Genomic DNA, 23,669 nt, shown 5'->3' on the forward strand with positions numbered 1-23,669 from the left:
TCCCTCCTCAAATTGTTCTTCGGTTACTACACAGCTAGTGATGCACCTGTCATTTGGTTAGCCAGCAAGAAATGTGAATTGCTTCGCCAGCTAGCTGAAGGACTTCTATCCAGTTAGCATATCACTCTGGCTAGCTATCTTCTCCAATTTCAGACCACTCTTGTCTGATTGTGCCAGAGCGCAGAATAACTGATGAATTTACGAACGCGCAAAACACCCGCTGAATATGACCGGTGTCAGTAAAAGTAGGCAACAAAAAAGTAATTGTTAGTCAAAAACGCTGTAGATAACATGCAAACAGCCAAACCAGCTCTAATAGGGTGGATAAAATGGTCAGTGAGGTGCTCTCTCATTTGTGCCTGGAAGGAGTTAGCTAACAAGCTAGCCAACTTTAGCCAGTTAGGGACAATGCATGTATTGGCAGGAAAGCTACAGAAGGACGGGCAGGCTATGTTTATCAGTGAAATTTTGGAGGCCAACTAGCTAAAACAGTGTGAGAGAGTTTATCTAATGTTCCTTCATTAGATTTTAGCTAGTCTTGGTCTGGCTAGAATTAGCTGTTGATTTTGTGTTTGTTGATGTGCATGTAGGGATAGAGAGCCTACCTTTTGTATGATTGTTTGATCAATAGGACTGTAAAGAGAGGTCTCACTTGATATTTAGCAACATATTTATAGAAATCCATACAAGTCCATTTTGTGTGAATGATGGAAAGGTCCAACTGCCTGTAAAAACCTCAGTCCAGTTGAAAGTGAATGATGGAAGGCCCAACTGCCTGTAAAAAAACTCAGTCCAGTTCAAAGTGAATGATGGAAAGGCCCAACTTCCTGTAAAAAAACTCAGTCCAGTTCAAAGTGAATGATGGCAGGCCCAACTGCCTGTAAAAACCTCAGTCCAGTTGAAAGTGAATGATGGAAGGCCCAACTGCCTGTAAAAACCTCAGTCCAGTTGAAAGTGAATGATGGAAGGCCCAACTGCCTGTAAAAAAACTCAGTCCAGTTCAAAGTGAATGATGGAAAGGCCCAACTTCCTGTAAAAAAACTCAGTCCAGTTCAAAGTGAATGATGGCAGGCCCAACTGCCTGTAAAAAACTCAGTCCAGTTCAAAGTGAATGATGGAAGGCCCAACTTCCTGTAAAAAACTCAGTCCAGTTCAAAGTGAATGATGGAATGCCCAACTTCCTGTAAAAAAACTCAGTCCAGTTCAAAGTGAATGATGGCAGGCCCAACTGCCTGTAAAAAACTCAGTCCAGTTCAAAGTGAATGATGGAATGCCCAACTTCCTGTAAAAAAACTCAGTCCAGTTCAAAGTGAATGATGGCAGGCCCAACTGCCTGTAAAAAACTCAGTCCAGTTCAAAGTGAATGATGGAAGGCCCAACTTCCTGTAAAAAACTCAGTCCAGTTCAAAGTGAATGATGGAATGCCCAACTTCCTGTAAAAAAACTCAGTCCAGTTCAAAGTGAATGATGGCAGGCCCAACTGCCTGTAAAAAACTCAGTCCAGTTCAAAGTGAATGATGGAAGGCCCAACTGCCTGTAAAAAACTCAGTCCAGTTCAAAGTGAATGATGGAAGGCCCAACTTCCTGTAAAAAACTCAGTCCAGTTCAAAGTGAATGATGGAATGCCCAACTTCCTGTAAAAAAAACTCAGTCCAGTTCAAAGTGAATGATGGCAGGCCCAACTGCCTTTAAAAAACTCAGTCCAGTTCAAAGTGAATGATGGAAGGCCCAACTGCCTGTAAAAAACTCAGTCCAGTTCAAAGTGAATGACGGAAGGCCCAACTTCCTGTAAAAAACTCAGTCCAGTTCAAAGTGAATGATGGAAGGCCCAACTTCCTGTAAAAAAACTCAGTCCAGTTCAAAGTGAATGATGGCAGGCCCAACTGCCTGTAAAAAACTCAGTCCAGTTCAAAGTGAATGATGGAAGGCCCGTGATGCTTGTTTGCATAATGGCCTACTGTATCTCTGATTGGCTGTGACACGCCGGTCTGCATAAACTCCGGTCCTGGACAAGACGGATGTTTTTAATTAGGTTTTATGTACTGCAATTTCTATTAATTGTCCAAACACACAGCCGCTTTCCCACTCTATGTTGATAAAGCATTTTCACAAATGCCTTAATATACGTAATTTCCAAACGTTCTAAGAATATATGAAAACGGGAAAATGACCATATCTAAGCACTCGCTTGTCAGAAAATGTACTTTTTTTTTCTTTTTTTTTTATAAATAAAAAACATGTCATTTTCTTTCTGGGGGTGTAAGTGAACAGATTTGAATAAGATTTCATGTTGCTAAAATGCTGTCAGTTCCTCTTTAAATAATACTCCTCCTGAACCAACGCAATTGCACTTGACCCCACCACCCCCACGCCCTTCCAGCTATGGCTTTGCTGATAGCTACTTTATTGAAGGAAAAGTGTACTTCCTATGACTGAGATATGTGGTTGTCACACCTAGCTATCTGTAGATGAACGCACTAATTGTAAATCGCTCTGGATAAGAGCGTCTGCTAAATTGACTAAAACTGTAAAATGTAAGACTCTGAGGTTAACAGGAATCTCTACTGTAGCAGTGGAACTGATCCCCTTGCGTTTGTCTATTCCTCTGACTGTATGAGTGAGTTATTACAGATAGACTGGCAGGGCGCCAACCAGTACCTCTCTGCTTCCCAACCAGGAGAAAAATGATATTTTTTCCTTTTCATTAAGCCGTTAAAGTGAATGAGTTGTCAAGTGGCACGTAGTTTATTGGGCTTTAAACGTACCTTTTAGCAAATGAGCTCCCTTAGGCCCTGCGACGGAGAGGTGCATAAAGCGTTATGTTGTGGTTGTTGATGATTGAGTGAAGGTTGTTTAGGGGTTGCCTGCTTGTTTGTATTGGGCACAGCTGAATTACTACGTGGCTCTTTTAGCCTGTCCACAATACAACGGGTTCAAATGAATTATTACAAATAAATCAAATAAGAGGGAGGGAGGGAGGTGTGAGGTGAGGAACGGATGTATTATATGTGTGTAGAATGGGGAAAGGGCATTGATTGGACAAGCCCTGTTCAATTAGACTGCTGTCTGCACTGAACAAGGCAGAAAGCGGCGGAGGATTGGTTCATATTTATCCTGAGGGATTAGCTGGTGGGTGAACGATATCCTGATGATGGACGGTGAGGGATAGGAAGTAGCGTGAATCATTCCCTGGGTACACAGAGAGGAGAACAGTGGGGGGGAACAGTGGAGAAATGACCCAGGCCTTTTGGGGGCATTCACATTCATAACCAGTAATCATGTGTGTTAGTCAGAAGGAGTGTCATTAATCACAGTAGGGGAGAGAACAGTGGAGAAATGGTACAGACCTAATGTCTTACTCAGGCATTCACCACCACTGATCAGGAGTGTGACTCGGCTGGTGTCACAGAGAAAACACTGAAGCACAGTTGAAATGCATTTCAACAGGAAGCAGAATGCACAAAGCTGTGGCGGAGGAAGCAGAATGACCTCACACCCTGATGTTGTTGTGTAATTCTACCAGAATCATGGGATCTATAATGTGGGTGATGTTTCCACCATTTTGTGTTGGCTGGTGTATAACTCTAGTCAGATGTGTTTAGCGAGTGTGTGTCTTCACCACATCCCCCTGTCACATGGGCTGGTGCATCACATGTCCTGGAGGCAGAACACACTGCAATGACATCAAACAAACAAGTTCTCCAATGAGGAAAGACGGTATAGAGAAACTTCATCTCCACTTTTCAGATGAAAGTCCGACGCGTATTCAAATAGTCCTGATGTTCTCCATTTGGTGCTTTCTCCCCAGCCTGTTTGCTTCCTCCGGGCTCTGCTCTGCTCTGCTCTGTGGTAGAGGCCCACTAACCCTGGGTGGGGCTACGGTGGAGGGATTACAGAGAGGAAAAGATAGAGGGAGGACTATCAGAACAAGGGGGGGTCAGCCCAGAGGGAGGAGTTGGAGCTATGCTCTACGGTTAGAACAGAGAGAGGGAGAGATGAGGGGAGGGAGGGAGGGGGGAGTGGGAAGGAGTAGGGAGGGAGAGATGGACGGAGGGGGGTGGGAGTGAGGAGGGAGGGAGTGGAGAGAAGAGAGACAGAGAGACTGGAGGGGAGGAGTGTGGACTCAGGGACAGGAGTTGGAGCTGTGCTCTACGGTTAGAACAGAGAGAGGGAGAGATGAGGGAGGGAGGGAGGGAGGGAGTAGGGAGGGAGTAGGGAGGGAGGGAGGGAGTAGGGAGGGAGGGAGGGAGGGAGTAGGGAAGGAGGGAGGGGGGAGGGAGTAGGGAAGGAGGGAGGGAGTAGGGAGGGAGCTGGTGAGTAGGGAGGGAGGGAGAGGGGAGGGAGGGAGGGAGTGGGGAAGGAGGGAGGGAGGGAGTAGGGAGGGAGGGAGGGAGTAGGGAAGGAGGGAGGGAGTAGGGAGGGAGCTGGTGAGTAGGGAGGGAGGGAGAGGGGAGGGAGGGAGGGAGTGGGGAAGGAGGGAGGGAGGGAGTAGGGTGGGAGGGAGGGAGTAGGGAGGGAGCTGGTGAGTAGGGAGGGAGGGAGAGGGGAGGGGGGAGGGAGTGGGGAAGGAGGGAGGGAGTAGGGAGGGAGCTGGTGAGTAGGGTGGGAGGGAGGGGGGGAGGGAGGGAGGGAGTGGAGAGGAGAGGAGACAGAGAGACTGGAGGGGAGGAGTGTGGACTCAGGGACAGGAGTTGGAGCTATGCTTTGAGTCATACCAGTGTGATCTGCCAGCGGTATTTAACCAGCACCACACCCCGAACAGGCTTCATAACGGGAACAATCTACTGCTATCTCTAGGTTCTGTTCTGTACTCTAAGGTAAGTCAGCTATCTCTAGGTTCTGTTCTGTACTCTAAGGTAAGTCAGATATCTCTAGGTTCTTACTCCAAGGTAAGTCAGCTATCTCTAGGTTCTTACTCTAAGGTAAGTCAGCTATCTCTAGGTTCTTACTCTAAGGTAAGTCAGCTATCTCTAGGTTCTGTTCTGTACTCTAAGGTAAGTCAGCTATCTCTAGGTTCTTACTCTAAGGTAAGTCAGCTATCTCTAGGTTCTTACTCTAAGGTAAGTCAGCTATCTCTAGGTTCTGTTCTGTACTCTAAGGTAAGTCAGCTATCTCTAGGTTCTTACTCTAAGGTAAGTCAGCTATCTCTAGGTTCTGTTCTGTACTCTAAGGTAAGTCAGCTATCTCTAGGTTCTTACTCTAAGGTAAATCAGTGCAGGTTCTATACTATCTCTGCTCACTGAGACAGACACAATGTCTTTCAAATGCCTGTAGCCATCTTGAACACACCAGCTGTGTCTCTGTGTCTCTGTGTGTGTGTGTGTGTGTGTGTGTGTGTGTGTGTGTGTGTGTGTGTGTGTGTGTGTGTGTGTGTGTGTGTGTCCTTTGCCCTGCCAAGTGTTCCATTCCAATGTTATCCAGTCTGATCCTCACTATAAATGAATGAAAAGCTTATTGGAAGCAGTAGATGCTTTCTTTTTACATATTTGTTTTATAGTCATGCTGATTCAACTGCTGCTGTTTGGAAGCATGTGTAGTAGTGGGGGGGACAGATCAGTCCATTCTGGGGGGGGTCAGATCAGTCCATTCTGGGGGGGTCAGATCAGTCCATTCTGGGGGGTCAGATCAGTCTATTCTGGGGGGGTCAGATCAGTCTATTCTGGGGGGGGGGTCAGATCAGTCCATTCTGGGGGGGTCAGATCAGTCCATTCTGGGGGGTCAGATCAGTCCATTCTGGGGGGGTCAGATCAGTCCATTCTGGGGGGGTCAGATCAGTCTATTCTGGGGGGGACAGATCAGTCCATTCTGGGGGGGTCAGATCAGTCCATTCTGGGGGGGTCAGATCAGTCCATTCTGGGGGGGTCAGATCAGTCCATTCTGGGGGGGTCAGATCAGTCCATTCTGGGGGGGTCAGATCAGTCTATTCTGGGGGGGGTCAGATCAGTCCATTCTGGGGGGGGTCAGATCAGTCCATTTTGGGGGGGTCAGATCAGTCCATTCTGGGGGGGTCAGATCAGTCCATTCTGGGGGGGTCAGATCAGTCCATTCTGGGGGGGGGTCAGATTAGTCCATTCTGGGGGGGGTCAGATCAGTCCATTCTGGGGGTGGGGGTCAGATCAGTCCATTCTGGGGGGGGTCAGATCAGTCCATTCTGGGGTGGTCAGATCAGTCCATTTTTGGGGGGTCAGATCAGTCCATTCTGAGGGGGTCAGATCAGTCCATTCTGGGGGGGGGTCAGATCAGTCCATTCTGGGGGGGTCAGATCAGTCCATTTTTGGGGGGTCAGATCAGTCCATTTTTGGGGGGTCAGATCAGTCCTGCTGCTATTGTTTCAACACGGTCGGTTGAATCTGGACAGTTACTTTGATGACATTGTTATTTAACCCTAATCAACGTTAACGTTGTTAAAGATGAACAAAGTAAATGAGTTGCCACGGCAACACAGCGGGCTTGACCCTGGAATTCTAACAGTTTGTGCTGGAATGTCTGCTGGGCGGTACCGACCTTGGTGTGTTACTGGGTGTGTGTCAGTACACACACACACACACTGCATGTTTATTACAGCCCACTGTGTCATTAGTCCTGTAACACTACCATTACTGTAGATCTAATTGGGTATATGATATTTCCTGACTGTTATTTTTTATAAAAAAAATGTTTTACCTTTATTTAACTAGGCAAGTCAGTTCAAGAACAAATTGTTATTTTCGGGGTACAGTAGAGTAAGGACTTGTATTACTGTCTGTGTATATAGAGCTGTGAAGTCAAGACAGATTCTGAGTTCATTAAAGGTACCAGTACGGTACGCTGTAGGTCTATATGCAACACAATAGGGCCTGTGGAATGAAACAGGATATGTGATGGAGGAGGGGAAGTTAGTTCCCACTCCAAGAACTCTGTCATACATGGTTGCTAGGTGATTAAATATTATTGACCTCTGCCATGTTGGAAAAAACAAACAAAATACTCCTCCCAACTGATTTTCTGTCAATTTAACAACAAAAAGTGGACTTTCATCTAAACCCTGAAATGGGGCGGTATCACATGCTGTGTGTTAAACGTTTACTTCGTTTGTCGTTCATTTCTCAACAACTATTGTAACTTGAGTTTATTATGTAGGTCTGTCTGGTACTAGTCTCTAAGGAAGTGACCTCATTCAGTATCTAACATCATAAATGAGACCGTTGGAGCCTCCAGCTGGGTTACCACGGTGACGGTGTGGCACATCCTGAAGCTAATTTTACAGCCCATCGTATACTTAACCTAATATAAGTTATCTATTTTTTATTTTTTTTTACAGGGATTTCACAATGGCGTTGGTTTCTGAGTTCTTGGGCCAGCTCACGCTGAATTTTGGAGGGGTGAGTTCACTACAGCTGAACTACGATCACCATAAGGTCATGGGTCAACCTGTAATGAAATCTGTCATCTGTCAGTGATTGTAAACTGGTAATGTAACTCTGTCCTCTTCAGGAGAGCGAGCCTAAATTCCCCACGGTGGTGGCAGCAGGGGATTTTGATCCAGCTAAAGATGCTGCCAGGATAGAAACGGCCGTCAAAACCAAAGGTGAGAGAATCACTACAAGGATATCGTAGTCCCACCGGTTAGAGTGTATCACTTTATAATGTTTTCTAGATTAGAAATATGTTGTGCATTGTGAACTTGATTGGTGCATTAATATATCTGTCACAATGTATTTGCACTAATATAAACGTCGTAATATCCTACTAATTCAGTTTATCTAGAGGGGTTACTATATAAACAGAACACAGTATGAGCTGTTAACAGTAAATGCTCTGCCTCTCATTATGTTGTTCTGTGCATTACGCGGATTAGCGCCATCTGCTGGCCGTTTTATATTACTGCACCTTGTGAACCACATCGTACCTTTCTTCTGTGGCGCTGTGCCCGTAAACAGACATCATTGGATCAGTTGAACATATGTTAGCTCAGTAACATTGTATTTCCATAGTATCTATTGCCATCCTTGTTTGTCTCTGCTATTGTCTTTTCACATCATTTTCATCAATCGTTGTTAAATACCAGCGATTTGGAGAAAAACCTTATCCTCATTCTTGACATAGTTTTTTTGTTGTATTTTCATTAATGGAGTCCCTCTATGGAAACATGTACATAAACACAGTGCTGGTTGTGGTGTAGAACTGCTCATTCTGAGTCACTTTCCTGCCTGCGTTCCCAACATGACTTCACTAAACCCACAGAGTACACAGGGATTTTCAGTCAGACAACGCCTTCGCCTTCCAGCCCTGTCGGTCTGCCACAAACCAACCACCGCTCACTCACTGCAGTCCCCTGTACCCACTGAAAGCCCAGACGAGCTGTTTTTCCACCATAGTGTGTATACTGTACCAAATCAAGGCCTTGTAGATCAGTGATCATAAAGGAAATGTTACTATACAAGGCTATTGCTGTTTTGGGATTTCATCTTTTATCAGTGTCAATCTCATCAAAACGTTTTCATGTGATATATCAAACCTTTTACTTCCTACTATAATATATCTGTCTGTACCTACTCTAGACACACAAAGCTAGTGTGGCCAATGTATGTTATTAAGTTGGAATATTTCCCATGTTCCCCAGCTGGGTCTTTTATCTATAGAAATCAATTCATGGTTAAATGTATGTTAATCACACCTCTGTAATATTTCCCATGTTCCCCAGGTGTGGATGAGCTGACCATCATTGACATCCTGACCAGACGGAGCTACTCCCAGAGGAGAGAGATCGCCTTCGAGTATGAGAAGAGATCCAAGAAGGTAAGGGGGGGGATAGAGATTGTTTTTGTTCTGGAAGATGCTTTTTTCATAAAGCAACTGTTGCTAATGTGGACATGAAGAGAATTCAACCTCATTTAGACATTTTACAGTGGGACGGACTGTCATCTCTGTGTATTTTACAGTGGGACGGGCTGTCATCTCTGTGTATTTTACAGTGGGACGGACTGTCATCTCTGTGTATTTTACAGTGGGACGGGCTATCATCTCTGTGTATTTTACAGTGGGACGGGCTATCATCTCTGTGTATTTTACAGTGGGACGGACTGTCATCTCTGTGTATTTTACAGTGGGACGGGCTATCATCTCTGTGTATTTTACAGTGGGACGGGCTATCATCTCTGTGTATTTTACAGTGGGACGGGCTGTCATCTCTGTGTATTTTACAGTGGGACGGGCTGTCATCTCTGTGTATTTTACAGTGGGACGGGCTGTCATCTCTGTGTATTTTACAGTGGGACGGTCTATCATCTCTGTGTATTTTACAGTGGGACGGGCTGTCATCTCTGTGTATTTTACAGTGGGACGGGCTGTCATCTCTGTGTATTTTACAGTGGGACGGGCTGTCATCTCTGTGTATTTTACAGTGGGACGGGCTGTCATCTCTGTGTATTTTACAGTGGGACGGGCTGTCATCTCTGTGTATTTTACAGTGGGACGGTCTATCATCTCTGTGTATTTTACAGTGGGACGGTCTATCATCTCTGTGTATTTTACAGTGGGACGGGCTATCATCTCTGTGTATTTTACAGTGGGACGGGCTGTCATCTCTGTGTATTTTACAGTGGGACGGGCTGTCATCTCTGTGTATTTTACAGTGGGACGGGCTGTCATCTCTGTGTATTTTACAGTGGGACGGTCTATCATCTCTGTGTATTTTACAGTGGGACGGGCTGTCATCTCTGTGTATTTTACAGTGGGACGGGCTGTCATCTCTGTGTATTTTACAGTGGGACGGGCTGTCATCTCTGTGTATTTTACAGTGGGACGGGCTGTCATCTCTGTGTATTTTACAGTGGGACAGACTGTCATCTCTGTGTACTTTACAGTGGGACGGTCTGTGATCTCTGTGTATTTTACAGTGGGACGGGCTGTCATCTCTGTGTATTTTACAGTGGGACGGACTGTCATCTCTGTGTATTTTACAGTGGGACAGTCTATCATCTCTGTGTATTTTACAGTGGGACGGGCTATCATCTCTGTGTATTTTACAATGGGACGGGCTGTCATCTCTGTGTATTTTACAGTGGGACGGGCTGTCATCTCTGTGTATTTTACAGTGGGACGGGCTGTCATCTCTGTGTATTTTACAGTGGGACAGACTGTCATCTCTGTGTATTTTACAGTGGGACGGTCTGTGATCTCTGTATATTTTACAGTGGGACGGGCTGGCATCTCTGTGTATTTTACAGTGGGACAGTCTATCATCTCTGTGTATTTTACAGTGGGACGGTCTGTCATCTCTGTGTATGTCTCTCCTGTAGGATATGATCACAGCTCTGAAGGGGGCTCTGTCTGGGTCTCTGGAGGCTGTAATTCTGGGACTGATGAAGAGCACAGCTCAGTACGATGCCTCTGAGATCAAAGGATCCATAAAGGTAAAGAGGAGGCCACAATCTTTCCAACATGAAGCCTAAACTACACAGATCACAGTCACTGCTGCCCTCTCCTGGTCTGAATAATTTGTGGCCTAGACACAGACTTGAGAAGGAATACTGTACTCGTCATACTGCTGTTAAAACCCCTGTTCTCTCCAGGGTCTGTACTATTCATACTGCTGTTAAAACCCCTGTTCTCTCCAGGGTCTGTACTATTCATACTGCTGTTAAAACCCCTGTTCTCTCCAGGGTCTGTACTATTCATACTGCTGTTAAAACCCCTGTTCTCTCCAGGGTCTGTACTATACATACTGCTGTTAAAACCCCTGTTCTCTCCAGGGTCTGTACTATTCATACTGCTGTTAAAACCCCTGTTCTCTCCAGGGTCTGTACTATTCATACTGCTGTTAAAACCACTGTTCTCTCCAGGGTCTGTACTATTCATACTGCTGTTAAAACCCCTGTTCTCTCCAGGGTCTGTACTATTCATACTGCTGTTAAAACCCCTGTTCTCTCCAGGGTCTGTACTATTCATACTGCTGTTAAAACCCCTGTTCTCTCCAGGGTCTGTACTATTCATACTGCTGTTAAAACCACTGTTCTCTCCAGGGTCTGTACTATTCATACTGCTGTTAAAACCACTGTTCTCTCCAGGGTCTGTACTATTCATACTGCTGTTAAAACCCCTGTTCTCTCCAGGATCTGTACTATTCATACTGCTGTTAAAACCACTGTTCTCTCCAGGGTCTGTACTATTCATACTGCTGTTAAAACCCCTGTTCTCTCCAGGGTCTGTACTATTCATACTGCTGTTAAAACCCCTGGTCTCTCCAGGGTCTGTACTATACATACTGCTGTTAAAACCCCTGGTCTCTCCAGGGTCTGTACTATACATACTGCTGTTAAAACCCCTGTTCTCTCCAGGGTCTGTACTATTCATACTGCTGTCAAAACCCCTGTTCTCTCCAGGGTCTGTACTAGTCATACTGCTGTTAAAACCCCTGTTCTCTCCAGGGTCTGTACTATTCATACTGCTGTTAAAACCACTGTTCTCTCCAGGGTCTGTACTATTCATACTGCTGTTAAAACCCCTGTTCTCTCCAGGGTCTGTACTATTCATACTGCTGTTAAAACCACTGTTCTCTCCAGGGTCTGTACTATTCATACTGCTGTTAAAACCCCTGTTCTCTCCAGGGTCTGTACTATTCATACTGCTGTTAAAACCACTGTTCTCTCCAGGGTCTGTACTATTCATACTGCTGTCAAAACCCCTGTTCTCTCCAGGGTCTGTACTATTCATACTGCTGTTAAAACCCCTGTTCTCTCCAGGGTCTGTACTATTCATACTGCTGTTAAAACCCCTGTTCTCTCCAGGATCTGTACTATTCATACTGCTGTTAAAACCCCTGTTCTCTCCAGGGTCTGTACTATTCATACTGCTGTTAAAACCACTGTTCTCTCCAGGGTCTGTACTATTCATACTGCTGTTAAAACCCCTGTTCTCTCCAGGGTCTGTACTATTCATACTGCTGTTAAAACCCCTGTTCTCTCCAGGGTCTGTACTATTCATACTGCTGTTAAAACCCCTGTTCTCTCCAGGGTCTGTACTATTCATACTGCTGTTAAAACCCCTGTTCTCTCCAGGGTCTGGGGACCGATGAGGAGACTCTGATAGAGATGGTCTGTTCCCGCAGCGCTGATGAACTGGTGGAAATCAAACGCGTCTACAAGGAATGTAAGTAGAAACAAGTAGCAAGGAGAAGCAAGTAGCAAGGAGAAGCAAGTAGCAAGGAGAAGCAAGTAGCAAGGAGAAGCAAGTAGCAAGGAGAAGTAAGTAGCAAGGAGAAGCAATTAGAAAGGAGAAGCAAGTAGCAAGGAGAAACAAGTAGCAAGGAGAAGCAAGTAGCAAGGAGAAACAAGTAGCAAGGAGAAGCAAGTAGCAAGGAGAAACAAGTAGCAAGGAGAAACAAGTAGCAAGGAGAAGCAAGTAGAAAGGAGAAGCAAGTAGCAAGGAGAAGCAAGTAGAATGAACATGAAGATCAGATTGAAAATGTAAGGATTATGTGTTTTATACGTTACATATCTACAGTGTTCAAGAAGGATCTGGAGAAAGACGTGGCAGGGGACACGTCAGGAGACTTCAGGAGTCTGCTGTTGGCCCTGGTACAGGTAGGATCATACAATGACTTTACAATGTCTAGCTTCCTAAGATTGGCCATCCAATAGCTTTAATAATGATTTTGAATACGAAGGAGTCTGTCTGAATATTGGTGTAAACTGTATTCTCCATTGTATTCTATGTCATTCAATAGGCCAAGAGAGATGAGCCCTCAAATATTGTTGACTACGAGAAGATTGACCAGGATGCCAGAGTAAGACAAATACACTAAAGCACTGATACGGACAGTAAAACACCGTACCAGAACCAAACACTAACGTTTTGATACTGACACTAAAACACCGTACCAGAACCAAACACTAACGTTTTGATACTGACACTAAAACACCGTACCAGAACCAAACACTAACGTTTTCATACGGACACTAAAACACCGTACCAGAACCAAACACTAACGTTTTGATACTGACAGTAAAACACCGTACCAGAACCAAACACTAATGTTTTGATACTGACACTAAAACACCGTACTAGAACCAAACACTAACGTTTTGATACTGACACTAAAACACCGTACCAGAACCAAACACTAACGTTTTGATACTGACACTAAAACACCGTACCAGAACCAAACACTAACGTTTTGATACTGACAGTAAAACACCGTACCAGAACCAAACACTAACGTTTTGATACTGACACTAAAACACCGTACCAGAACCAAACACTAACGTTTTGATACTGACACTAAAACACCGTACCAGAACCAAACACTAACGTTTTCATACGGACACTAAAACACCGTACCAGAACCAAACACTAACGTTTTGATACTGACAGTAAAACACCGTACCAGAACCAAACACTAATGTTTTGATACTGACACTAAAACACCGTACTAGAACCAAACACTAACGTTTTGATACTGACACTAAAACACCGTACCAGAACCAAACACTAACGTTTTGATACGGACACTAAAACACCGTACCAGAACCAAATACTAATGTTTTGATACTGACACTAAAACACCGTACCAGAACCAAACACTAACGTTTTGATACGGACACTAAAACACCGTACCAGAACCAAACACTAACGTTTTGATACTGACACTAAAACACTACATCAGAACCAAACACCTGAATGTTTTTGTGTCTCTGTAGATTAGTTAGGTGTAGTATACAGGTGTATCTCTTGTTGATTGTCCTCTCCTGTCTCTGTAGATGTATTAGGTGTATTATACAGGTTGATTGACCTCTCCTGTCTCTGTAGATTAGTTAGGTGTATTATACAGGTGTATTATACAGGTTGATTGTCCTCTCCTGTCTCTGTAGATTAGTTAGGTGTATTATACAGGTGTATTATACAGGTTGATTGTCCTCTCCTGTCTCCGTAGATTAGTTAGGTGTATTATACAGGTGTATTATACAGGTTGATTGTCCTCTCCTGTCTCTGTAGATTAGTTAGGTGTATTATACAGGTGTATTATACAGGTTGATTGTCCTCTCCTGTCTCTGTAGATTAGTTAGGTGTATTATACAGGTGTATTATACAGGTTGATTGTCCTCTCCTGTCTCTGTAGATGTATTAGGTGTATTAAACAGTTGTATTATACAGGTTGATTGTCCTCTCCTGTCTCTGTAGATTAGTTAGGTGTATTATACAGGTTGATTGACCTCTCCTGTCTCTGTAGATTAGTTAGGTGTATTATACAGGTTGATTGACCTTTCCTGTCTCTGTAGATTAGTTAGGTGTATTATACAGGTTGATTGACCTTTCCTGTCTCTGTAGATTAGTTAGGTGTATTATACAGGTTGATTATACAGGTTGATTGTCCTCTCCTGTCTCTGTAGATGTATTAGGTGTATTAAATAGTTGTATTATACAGGTTGATTGTCTTCTCCTGTCTCTGTAGATTAGTTAGGTGTATTATACAGGTTGATTGTCCTCTACTGTCTCTGTAGATTAGTTAGGTGTATTATACAGGTTGATTATACAGGTTGATTGTCCTCTCCTGTCTCTGTAGATTAGTTAGGTGTATTATACAGGTTGATTGACCTCTCCTGTCTCTGTAGATTAGTTAGGTGTATTATACAGGTTGATTGACCTTTCCTGTCTCTGTAGATTAGTTAGGTGTATTATTCAGGTTGATTGACCTTTCATGTCTCTGTAGATTAGTTAGGTGTATTATACAGGTTGATTGTCCTCTCCTGTCTCTGTAGATTAGTTAGGTGTATTATACAGGTTGATTGACCTCTCCTGTCTCTGTAGATTAGTTAGGTGTATTATACAGGTTGATTGACCTCTCCTGTCTCTGTAGATTAGTTAGGTGTATTATACAGGTTGATTGTCCTCTCCTGTCTCTGTAGATTAGTTAGGTGTATTATACAGGTGTATTATATAGGTTGATTGACCTCTCCTGTCTCTGTAGATTAGTTAGGTGTATTATACAGGTTGATTGTCCTCTCCTGTCTCTGTAGATTAGTTAGGTGTATTATACAGGTGTATTATACAGGTTGATTGACCTCTCCTGTCTCTGTAGATTAGTTAGGTGTATTATACAGGTTGATTGTCCTCTCCTGTCTCTGTAGATTAGTTAGGTGTATTATACAGGTTGATTGACCTCTCCTGTCTCTGTAGATTAGTTAGGTGTATTATATAGGTTGATTGAGCTCTCCTGTCTCTGTAGATTAGTTAAGTGTATTATACAGGTTGATTTGTCATATCCTGTCTCTGTAGATTAGTTAGGTGTATTATACAGGTTGATTGTCCTCTCCTGTCTCTGTAGATTAGTTAGGTGTATTACACAGGTGTATTATACAGGTTCATTGTCCTCTCCTGTCTCTGTAGATTAGTTAGGTGTATTATACAGGTGTATTATACAGGTTGATTGTCCTCTCCTGTCTCTGTAGATTAGTTAGGTGTATTATACAGGTGTATTATACAGGTTGATTGTCCTCTCCTGTCTCTGTAGATTAGTTAGGTGTATTATACAGGTTGATTGACCTCTCCTGTCTCTGTAGATTAGTTAGGTGTATTATGCAGGTTGATTGTCCTCTCCTGTCTCTGTAGATTAGTTAGGTGTATTATACAGGTTGATTGACCTCTCCTGTCTCTGTAGATTAGTTAGGTGTATTATACAGGTTGATTGACCTCTCCTGTCTCTGTAGATTAGTTAGGTGTATTATACAGGTTGATTGTCCTCTCCTGTCTCTGTAGATTAGCTAGGTGTATTATACAGGTGTATTATACAGGTTGATTGTCCTCTCCTGTCTCTGTAGATTAGTTAGGTGTATTACACAGGTGTATTATACAGGTTCATTGTCCTCTCCTGTCTCTGTAGATTAGTTAGGTGTATTATACAGGTGTATTATACAGGTTGATTGTCCTCTCCTGTCTCTGTAGATTAGTTAGGTGTATTATACAGGTTGATTGACCTCTCCTGTCTCTGTAGATTAGTTAGGTGTATTATACAGGTTGATTGTCCTCTCCTGTCTCTGTAGATTAGTTAGGTGTATTATACAGGTGTATTATACAGGTTGATTGTCCTCTCCTGTCTCTGTAGATTAGTTAGGTGTATTATACAGGTGTATTATACAGGTTGATTGACCTCTCCTGTCTCTGTAGATTAGTTAGGTGTATTATACAGGTGTATTATACAGGTTGATTTGTCCTCTCCTGTCTCTGTAGATTAGTTAGGTGTATTATATATTTGTATTATACAGGTTGATTGACCTCTCCTGTCTCTGCAGATTAGTTAGGTGTATTATACAGGTTGATTGACCTCTCCTGTCTCTGTAGATTAGTTAGGTGTATTATACAGGTTGATTGTCCTCTCCTGTCTCTGTAGATTAGTTAGGTGTATTATACAGGTGTATTATACAGGTTGATTGACCTCTCCTGTCTCTGTAGATTAGTTAGGTGTATTATACAGGTTGATTGTCCTCTCCTGTCTCTGTAGATTAGTTAGGTGTATTATACAGGTGTATTATACAGGTTGATTGACCTCTCCTGTCTCTGTAGATTAGTTAGGTGTATTATACAGGTGTATTACACAGGTTGATTGACCTCTCCTGTCTCTGTAGATTAGTTAGGTGTATTATACAGGTTGATTTGTCCTCTCCTGTCTCAGAAGATTAGTTAGGTGTATTATACAGGTGTATTATACAGGTTGATTGACCTCTCCTTTCTCTGTAGATTAGTTAGGTGTATTATACAGGTTGATTTGTCCTCTCCTGTCTCTGTAGATTAGTTAGTTGTATTATACATTTGTATTATACAGGTTGATTGACCTCTCCTGTCTCTGCAGATTAGTTAGGTGTATTATACAGGTTGATTGACCTCTCCTGTCTCTGTAGATTAGTTAGGTGTATTATACATGCTGATTTGTCCTCTCCTGTCTCTGAAGATTAGTTAGGTGTATTATACAGGTTGATTTGTCCTCTCCTGTCTCTGTAGATTAGTTAGGTGTATTATACAGGTGTATTATACAGGTTGATTGACCTCTCCTGTCTCTGTAGATTAGTTAGGTGTATTATACAGGTTGATTTGTCCTCTCCTGTCTCTGTAGATTAGTTAGGTGTATTATACATTTGTATTATACAGGTTGATTGACCTCTCCTGTCTCTGCAGATTAGTTAGGTGTATTATACAGGTTGATTTGTCCTCTCCTGTCTCTGTAGATTAGTTAGGTGTATTATACAGGTGTATTATACAGGTTGATTGTCCTCTCCTGTCTCTGTAGATTAGTTAGCTGTATTATACAGGTTGATTGTCCTCTCCTGTCTCTGTAGATTAGTTAGGTGTATTATACAGGTGTATTATACAGGTTGATTGACCTCTCCTGTCTCTGTAGATTAGTTAGGTGTATTATACAGGTGTATTATACAGGTTGATTGACCTCTTCTGTCTCTGTAGATTAGTTAGGTGTATTATACAGGTTGATTGAACTCTCCTGTCTCTGTAGATTAGTTAGGTGTATTATACAGGTATATTTGACCTCTCCTGTCTCTGTAGATTAGTTAGGTGTATTATACAGGTTGATTGTCCTCTCCTGTCTCTGTAGATTAGTTAGGTGTATTATACATTTGTATTATACAGGTTGATTGACCTCTCCTGTCTCTGCAGATTAGTTAGGTGTATTATAGAGGTTGATTGACCTCTCCTGTCTCTGTAGATTAGTTAGGTGTATTATACAGGTTGATTGACCTCTCCTGTCTCTGTAGATTAGTTAGGTGTATTATACATGTTGATTTGTCCTCTCCTGTCTCTGAAGATTAGTTAGGTGTATTATACAGGTTGATTTGTCCTCTCCTGTCTCTGTAGATTAGTTAGTTGTATTATACATTTGTATTATACAGGTTGATTGACCTCTCCTGTCTCTGCAGATTAGTTAGGTGTATTATACAGGTTGATTGACCTCTCCTGTCTCTGTAGATTAGTTAGGTGTATTATACATGCTGATTTGTCCTCTCCTGTCTCTGAAGATTAGTTAGGTGTATTATACAGGTTGATTTGTCCTCTCCTGTCTCTGTAGATTAGTTAGGTGTATTATACAGGTGTATTATACAGGTTGATTGACCTCTCCTGTCTCTGTAGATTAGTTAGGTGTATTATACAGGTTGATTTGTCCTCTCCTGTCTCTGTAGATTAGTTAGGTGTATTATACATTTGTATTATACAGGTTGATTGACCTCTCCTGTCTCTGCAGATTAGTTAGGTGTATTATACAGGTTGATTTGTCCTCTCCTGTCTCTGTAGATTAGTTAGGTGTATTATACAGGTGTATTATACAGGTTGATTGTCCTCTCCTGTCTCTGTAGATTAGTTAGCTGTATTATACAGGTTGATTGTCCTCTCCTGTCTCTGTAGATTAGTTAGGTGTATTATACAGGTGTATTATACAGGTTGATTGACCTCTCCTGTCTCTGTAGATTAGTTAGGTGTATTATACAGGTGTATTATACAGGTTGATTGACCTCTTCTGTCTCTGTAGATTAGTTAGGTGTATTATACAGGTTGATTGAACTCTCCTGTCTCTGTAGATTAGTTAGGTGTATTATACAGGTATATTTGACCTCTCCTGTCTCTGTAGATTAGTTAGGTGTATTATACAGGTTGATTGTCCTCTCCTGTCTCTGTAGATTAGTTAGGTGTATTATACATTTGTATTATACAGGTTGATTGACCTCTCCTGTCTCTGCAGATTAGTTAGGTGTATTATAGAGGTTGATTGACCTCTCCTGTCTCTGTAGATTAGTTAGGTGTATTATACAGGTTGATTGACCTCTCCTGTCTCTGTAGATTAGTTAGGTGTATTATACATGTTGATTTGTCCTCTCCTGTCTCTGAAGATTAGTTAGGTGTATTATACAGGTTGATTTGTCCTCTCCTGTCTCTGTAGATTAGTTAGGTGTATTATACAGGTGTATTATACAGGTTGATTGTCCTCTCCTGTCTCTGTAGATTAGTTAGGTGTATTATACAGGTGTATTATACAGGTTGATTGACCTCTCCTGTCTCTGTAGATTAGTTAGGTGTATTATACAGGTGTATTATACAGGTTGATTGACCTCTCCTGTCTCTGTAGATTAGTTAGGTCTATTATACAGGTTGATTGAACTCTCCTGTCTCTTTAGATTAGTTAGGTGTATTATACAGGTATATTTGACCTCTCCTGTCTCTGTAGATTAGTTAGGTGTATTATACAGTTTGATTGTCCTCTCCTGTCTCTGTAGATTAGTTAGGTGTATTATACAGGTGTATTATACTGGTTGATTTTCCTCTCCTGTCTCTGTAGAGTAGTTAGGTGTATTATACAGGTGTATTATACAGGTTGATTGTCCTCTCCTGTCTCTGTAGATTAGTTAGGTGTATTATACAGGTTGATTGTCCTCTCCTGTCTCTGTAGATTAGTTAGGTGTATTATACAGGTGTATTATACAGGTTGATTGACCTCTCCTGTCTCTGTAGATTAGTTAAGTGTATTATACAGGTTGATTGACCTCTCCTGTCTCTGTAGATTAGTTAGGTGTATTATACAGGTTGATTGAACTCTCCTGTCTCTGTAGATTAGTTAGGTGTATTATACAGGTATATTTGACCTCTCCTGTCTTTGTAGATTAGTTAGGTGTATTATACAGGTTGATTGTCCTCTCCTGTCTCTGTAGATTAGTTAGGTGTATTATACAGGTGTATTATACTGTTTGATTTTCCTCTCCTGTCTCTGTAGATTAGTTAGGTGTATTATACAGGTGTATTATACAGGTTGATTGTCCTCTCCTGTCTCTGTAGATTAGTTAGGTGTATTATACAGGTTGATTGTCCTCTCCTGTCTCTGTAGATTAGTTAGGTGTATTATACAGGTGTATTATACAGGTTGATTGACCTCTCCTGTCTCTGTAGATTAGTTAAGTGTATTATACAGGTTGATTGTCCTCTCCTGTCTCTGTAGATTAGTTAGGTGTATTATACAGGTGTATTATACAGGTTGATTGACCTCTCCTGTCTCTGTAGATTAGTTAGGTGTATTATACAGGTGTATTATACAGGTTGATTGACCTCTCCTGTCTCTGTAGATTAGTTAGGTGTATTATACAGGTTGATTGAACTCTCCTGTCTCTGTAGATTAGTTAGGTGTATTTTACAGGTATATTTGACCTCTCCTATCTCTGTAGATTAGTTAGGTGTATTATACAGGTTGATTGACCTCTCCTGTCTCTGTAGATTAGTTAGGTGTATTATACATTTGTATTATACAGGTTGATTGACCTCTCCTGTCTCTGCAGATTAGTTAGGTGTATAATACAGGTTGATTGACCTCTCCTGTCTCTGTAGATTAGTTAGGTGTATTATACAGGTTGATTGACCTCTCCTGTCTCTGTAGATTAGTTAGGTGTATTATACATGTTGATTTGTCCTCTCCTGTCTCTGAAGATTAGTTAGGTGTATTATACAGGTTGATTTGTCCTCTCCTGTCTCTGTAGATTAGTTTAGGTGTATTATACAGGTGTATTATACAGGTTGATTGTCCTCTCCTGTCTCTGTAGATTAGTTAGGTGTATTATACAGGTGTATTATACTGTCACGCCCTGACCAGGTGAACTCTGCTATTTTGGTCAGGGTGTGGCATTTCTATGCTTTATTTTCTATGTTTTTGTTATAGCCTTTCTTTGTGTTTTATTTCTATGTTGGGCTCGGGGGTGATTTCCCAATCAGACAGCTGTCGCTTGTGAAGTCTGATTGGGAATCACATTTAAGTTCCTTTTCCCCCACGATGTTTGTGGGTTGTTGTCTCGTTATTTGAGCACGTAACGTATAGGCAGTTTTTCCTTGATTTTGTGTACATGTTTAATTCTAATGTGTTAAATAAACATGTATTCGCTCCCAGCTGCGTTTTAGTCCGCTTCCTCGTCTCCCGACGACAAACGTTACATATACAGGTTGATTGACCTCTCCTGTCTCTGTAGATTAGTTAGGTGTATTATACAGGTGTATTATACAGGTTGATTGACCTCTCCTGTCTCTGTAGATTAGTTAGGTGTATTATACAGGTGTATTATACAGGTTGATTGACCTCTCCTGTCTCTGTAGATTAGTTAGGTGTATTATACAGGTTGAATGAACTCTCCTGTCTCTGTAGATTAGTTAGGTGTATTATACAGGTATATTTGACCTCTCCTGTCTCTGTAGATTAGTTAGGTGTATTATACAGGTTGATTGTCCTCTCCTGTCTCTGTAGATTAGTTAGGTGTATTATACAGGTGTATTATACAGGTTGATTTTCCTCTCCTGTCTCTGTAGATTAGTTAGGTGTATTATACAGGTGTATTATACAGGTTGATTGTCCTCTCCTGTCTCTGTAGATTAGTTAGGTGTATTATACAGGTTGATTGTCCTCTCCTGTCTCTGTAGATTAGTTAGGTGTATTATACAGGTGTATTATACAGGTTGATTGACCTCTCCTGTCTCTGTAGATTAGTTAAGTGTATTATACAGGTTGATTGTCCTCTCCTGTCTCTGTAGATTAGTTAGGTGTATTATACAGGTTGATTTGTCCTCTCCTGTCTCTGTAGATTAGTTAGGTGTATTATACAGGTGTATTATACAGGTTGATTGACCTCTCCTGTCTCTGTAGATTAGTTAGGTGTATTATACAGGTTGATTTGTCCTCTCCTGTCTCTGTAGATTAGTAAAGGTGTATTATACAGTTGTATTATACAGGTTGATTGACCTCTCCTGTCTCTGTAGATTAGTTAGGTGTATTATACAGGTTGATTTGTCCTCTCCTGTCTCTGTAGATTAGTTAGGTGTATTATACAGGTGTATTATACAGGTTGATTTGTCCTCTCCTGTCTCTGTAGATTAGTTAGGTGTATTATACAGGTTGATTGTCCTCTCCTGTCTCTGTAGATTAGTTAGGTGTATTATACATGTTGATTTGTCCTCTCCTGTCTCTGAAGATTAGTTAGGTGTATTATACATGTTGATTTGTCCTCTCCTGTCTCTGCAGATTAGTTAGGTGTATTATACAGGTTGATTTGTCCTCTCCTGTCTCTGTAGATTAGTTAGGTGTATTACACAGGTGTATTATACAGGTTGATTGTCCTCTCCTGTCTCTGTAGATTAGTTAGCTGTATTTTACAGGTTGATTGTCCTCTCCTGTCTCTGTAGATTAGTTAGGTGTATTATACAGGTGTATTATACAGGTTGATTGACCTCTCCTGTCTCTGTAGATTAGTTAGGTGTATTATACAGGTGTATTATACAGGTTGATTGACCTCTCCTGTCTCTGTAGATTAGTTAGGTGTATTATACAGGTTGATTGAACTCTCCTGTCTCTGTAGATTAGTTAGGTGTATTATACAGGTATATTTGAGCTCTCCTGTCTCTGTAGATTAGTTAGGTGTATTATACAGGTTGATTGTCCTCTCCTGTCTCTGTAGATTAGTTAGGTGTATTATACATTTGTATTATACAGGTTGATTGACCTCTCCTGTCTCTGCAGATTAGTTAGGTGTATTATACAGGTTGATTGACCTCTCCTGTCTCTGTAGATTAGTTAGGTGTATTATACAGGTTGATTGACCTCTCCTGTCTCTGTAGATTAGTTAGGTGTATTATACATGTTGATTTGTCCTCTCCTGTCTCTGAAGATTAGTTAGGTGTATTATACAGGTTGATTTGTCCTCTCCTGTCTCTGTAGATTAGTTAGGTGTATTATACAGGTGTATTATACAGGTTGATTGACCTCTCCTGTCTCTGTAGATTAGTTAGGTGTATTATACAGGTTGATTTGTCCTCTCCTGTCTCTGTAGATTAGTTAGGTGTATTATACATTTGTATTATACAGGTTGATTGACCTCTCCTGTCTCTGCAGATTAGTTAGGTGTATTATACAGGTTGATTTGTCCTCTCCTGTCTCTGTAGATTAGTTAGGTGTATTATACATGTTGATTGTCCTCTCCTGTCTCTGTAGATTAGTTAGGTGTATTATACAGGTGTATTATACAGGTTGATTGACCTCTCCTGTCTCTGTAGATTAGTTAGGTGTATTATACAGGTGTATTATACAGGTTGATTGAACTCTCATGTCTCTGAAGATTAGTTAGGTGTATTATACAGGTATATCTGACCTCTCCTGTCTCTGTAGATTAGTTAGGTGTATTATACAGGTTGATTGTCCTCTCCTGTCTCTGTAGATTAGTTAGGTGTATTATACATTTGTATTATACAGGTTGATTGACCTCTCCTGTCTCTGCAGATTAGTTAGGTGTATTATACAGGTTGATTGACCTCTCCTGTCTCTGTAGATTAGTTAGGTGTATTATACAGGTTGATTGACCTCTCCTGTCTCTGTAGATTAGTTAGGTGTATTTTACATGTTGATTTGTCCTCTCCTGTCTCTGAAGATTAGTTAGGTGTATTATACAGGTTGATTTGTCCTCTCCTGTCTCTGTAGATTAGTTAGGTGTATTATACAGGTGTATTATACAGGTTGATTGACCTCTCCTGTCTCTGTAGATTAGTTAGGTGTATTATACAGGTTGATTTGTCCTCTCCTGTCTCTGTAGATTAGTTAGGTGTATTATACATTTGTATTATACCGGTTGATTGACCTCTCCTGTCTCTGCAGATTAGTTAGGTGTATTATA

At 41.7% G+C, this 23,669-nt stretch overlaps 1 protein-coding gene across 1 annotated transcript in view; it reads left to right on the forward strand.

The window, feature by feature from the left end:
- The first annotated feature begins 4,664 nt into the window (after positions 1-4,664).
- The window catches only part of LOC115203553 (annexin A2-A), a 30,047-nt gene continuing 11,042 nt past the window's right edge, over positions 4,665-23,669 (forward strand). The window contains exons 1-8 of the mRNA XM_029768332.1: positions 4,665-4,817; positions 7,301-7,361; positions 7,474-7,567; positions 8,684-8,778; positions 10,281-10,394; positions 12,039-12,129; positions 12,484-12,563; positions 12,707-12,766. Of these exons, the coding sequence (XP_029624192.1) occupies positions 7,311-7,361; positions 7,474-7,567; positions 8,684-8,778; positions 10,281-10,394; positions 12,039-12,129; positions 12,484-12,563; positions 12,707-12,766 (585 nt within the window). The 5' untranslated portion in view covers positions 4,665-4,817; positions 7,301-7,310. The remainder of the gene's footprint in view (positions 4,818-7,300; positions 7,362-7,473; positions 7,568-8,683; positions 8,779-10,280; positions 10,395-12,038; positions 12,130-12,483; positions 12,564-12,706; positions 12,767-23,669) is intronic.

The sequence above is a fragment of the Salmo trutta genome, chromosome 12 (assembly GCF_901001165.1).
Source record: "Salmo trutta chromosome 12, fSalTru1.1, whole genome shotgun sequence".
Classification (NCBI taxonomy): Eukaryota; Metazoa; Chordata; class Actinopteri; order Salmoniformes; family Salmonidae; genus Salmo; species Salmo trutta.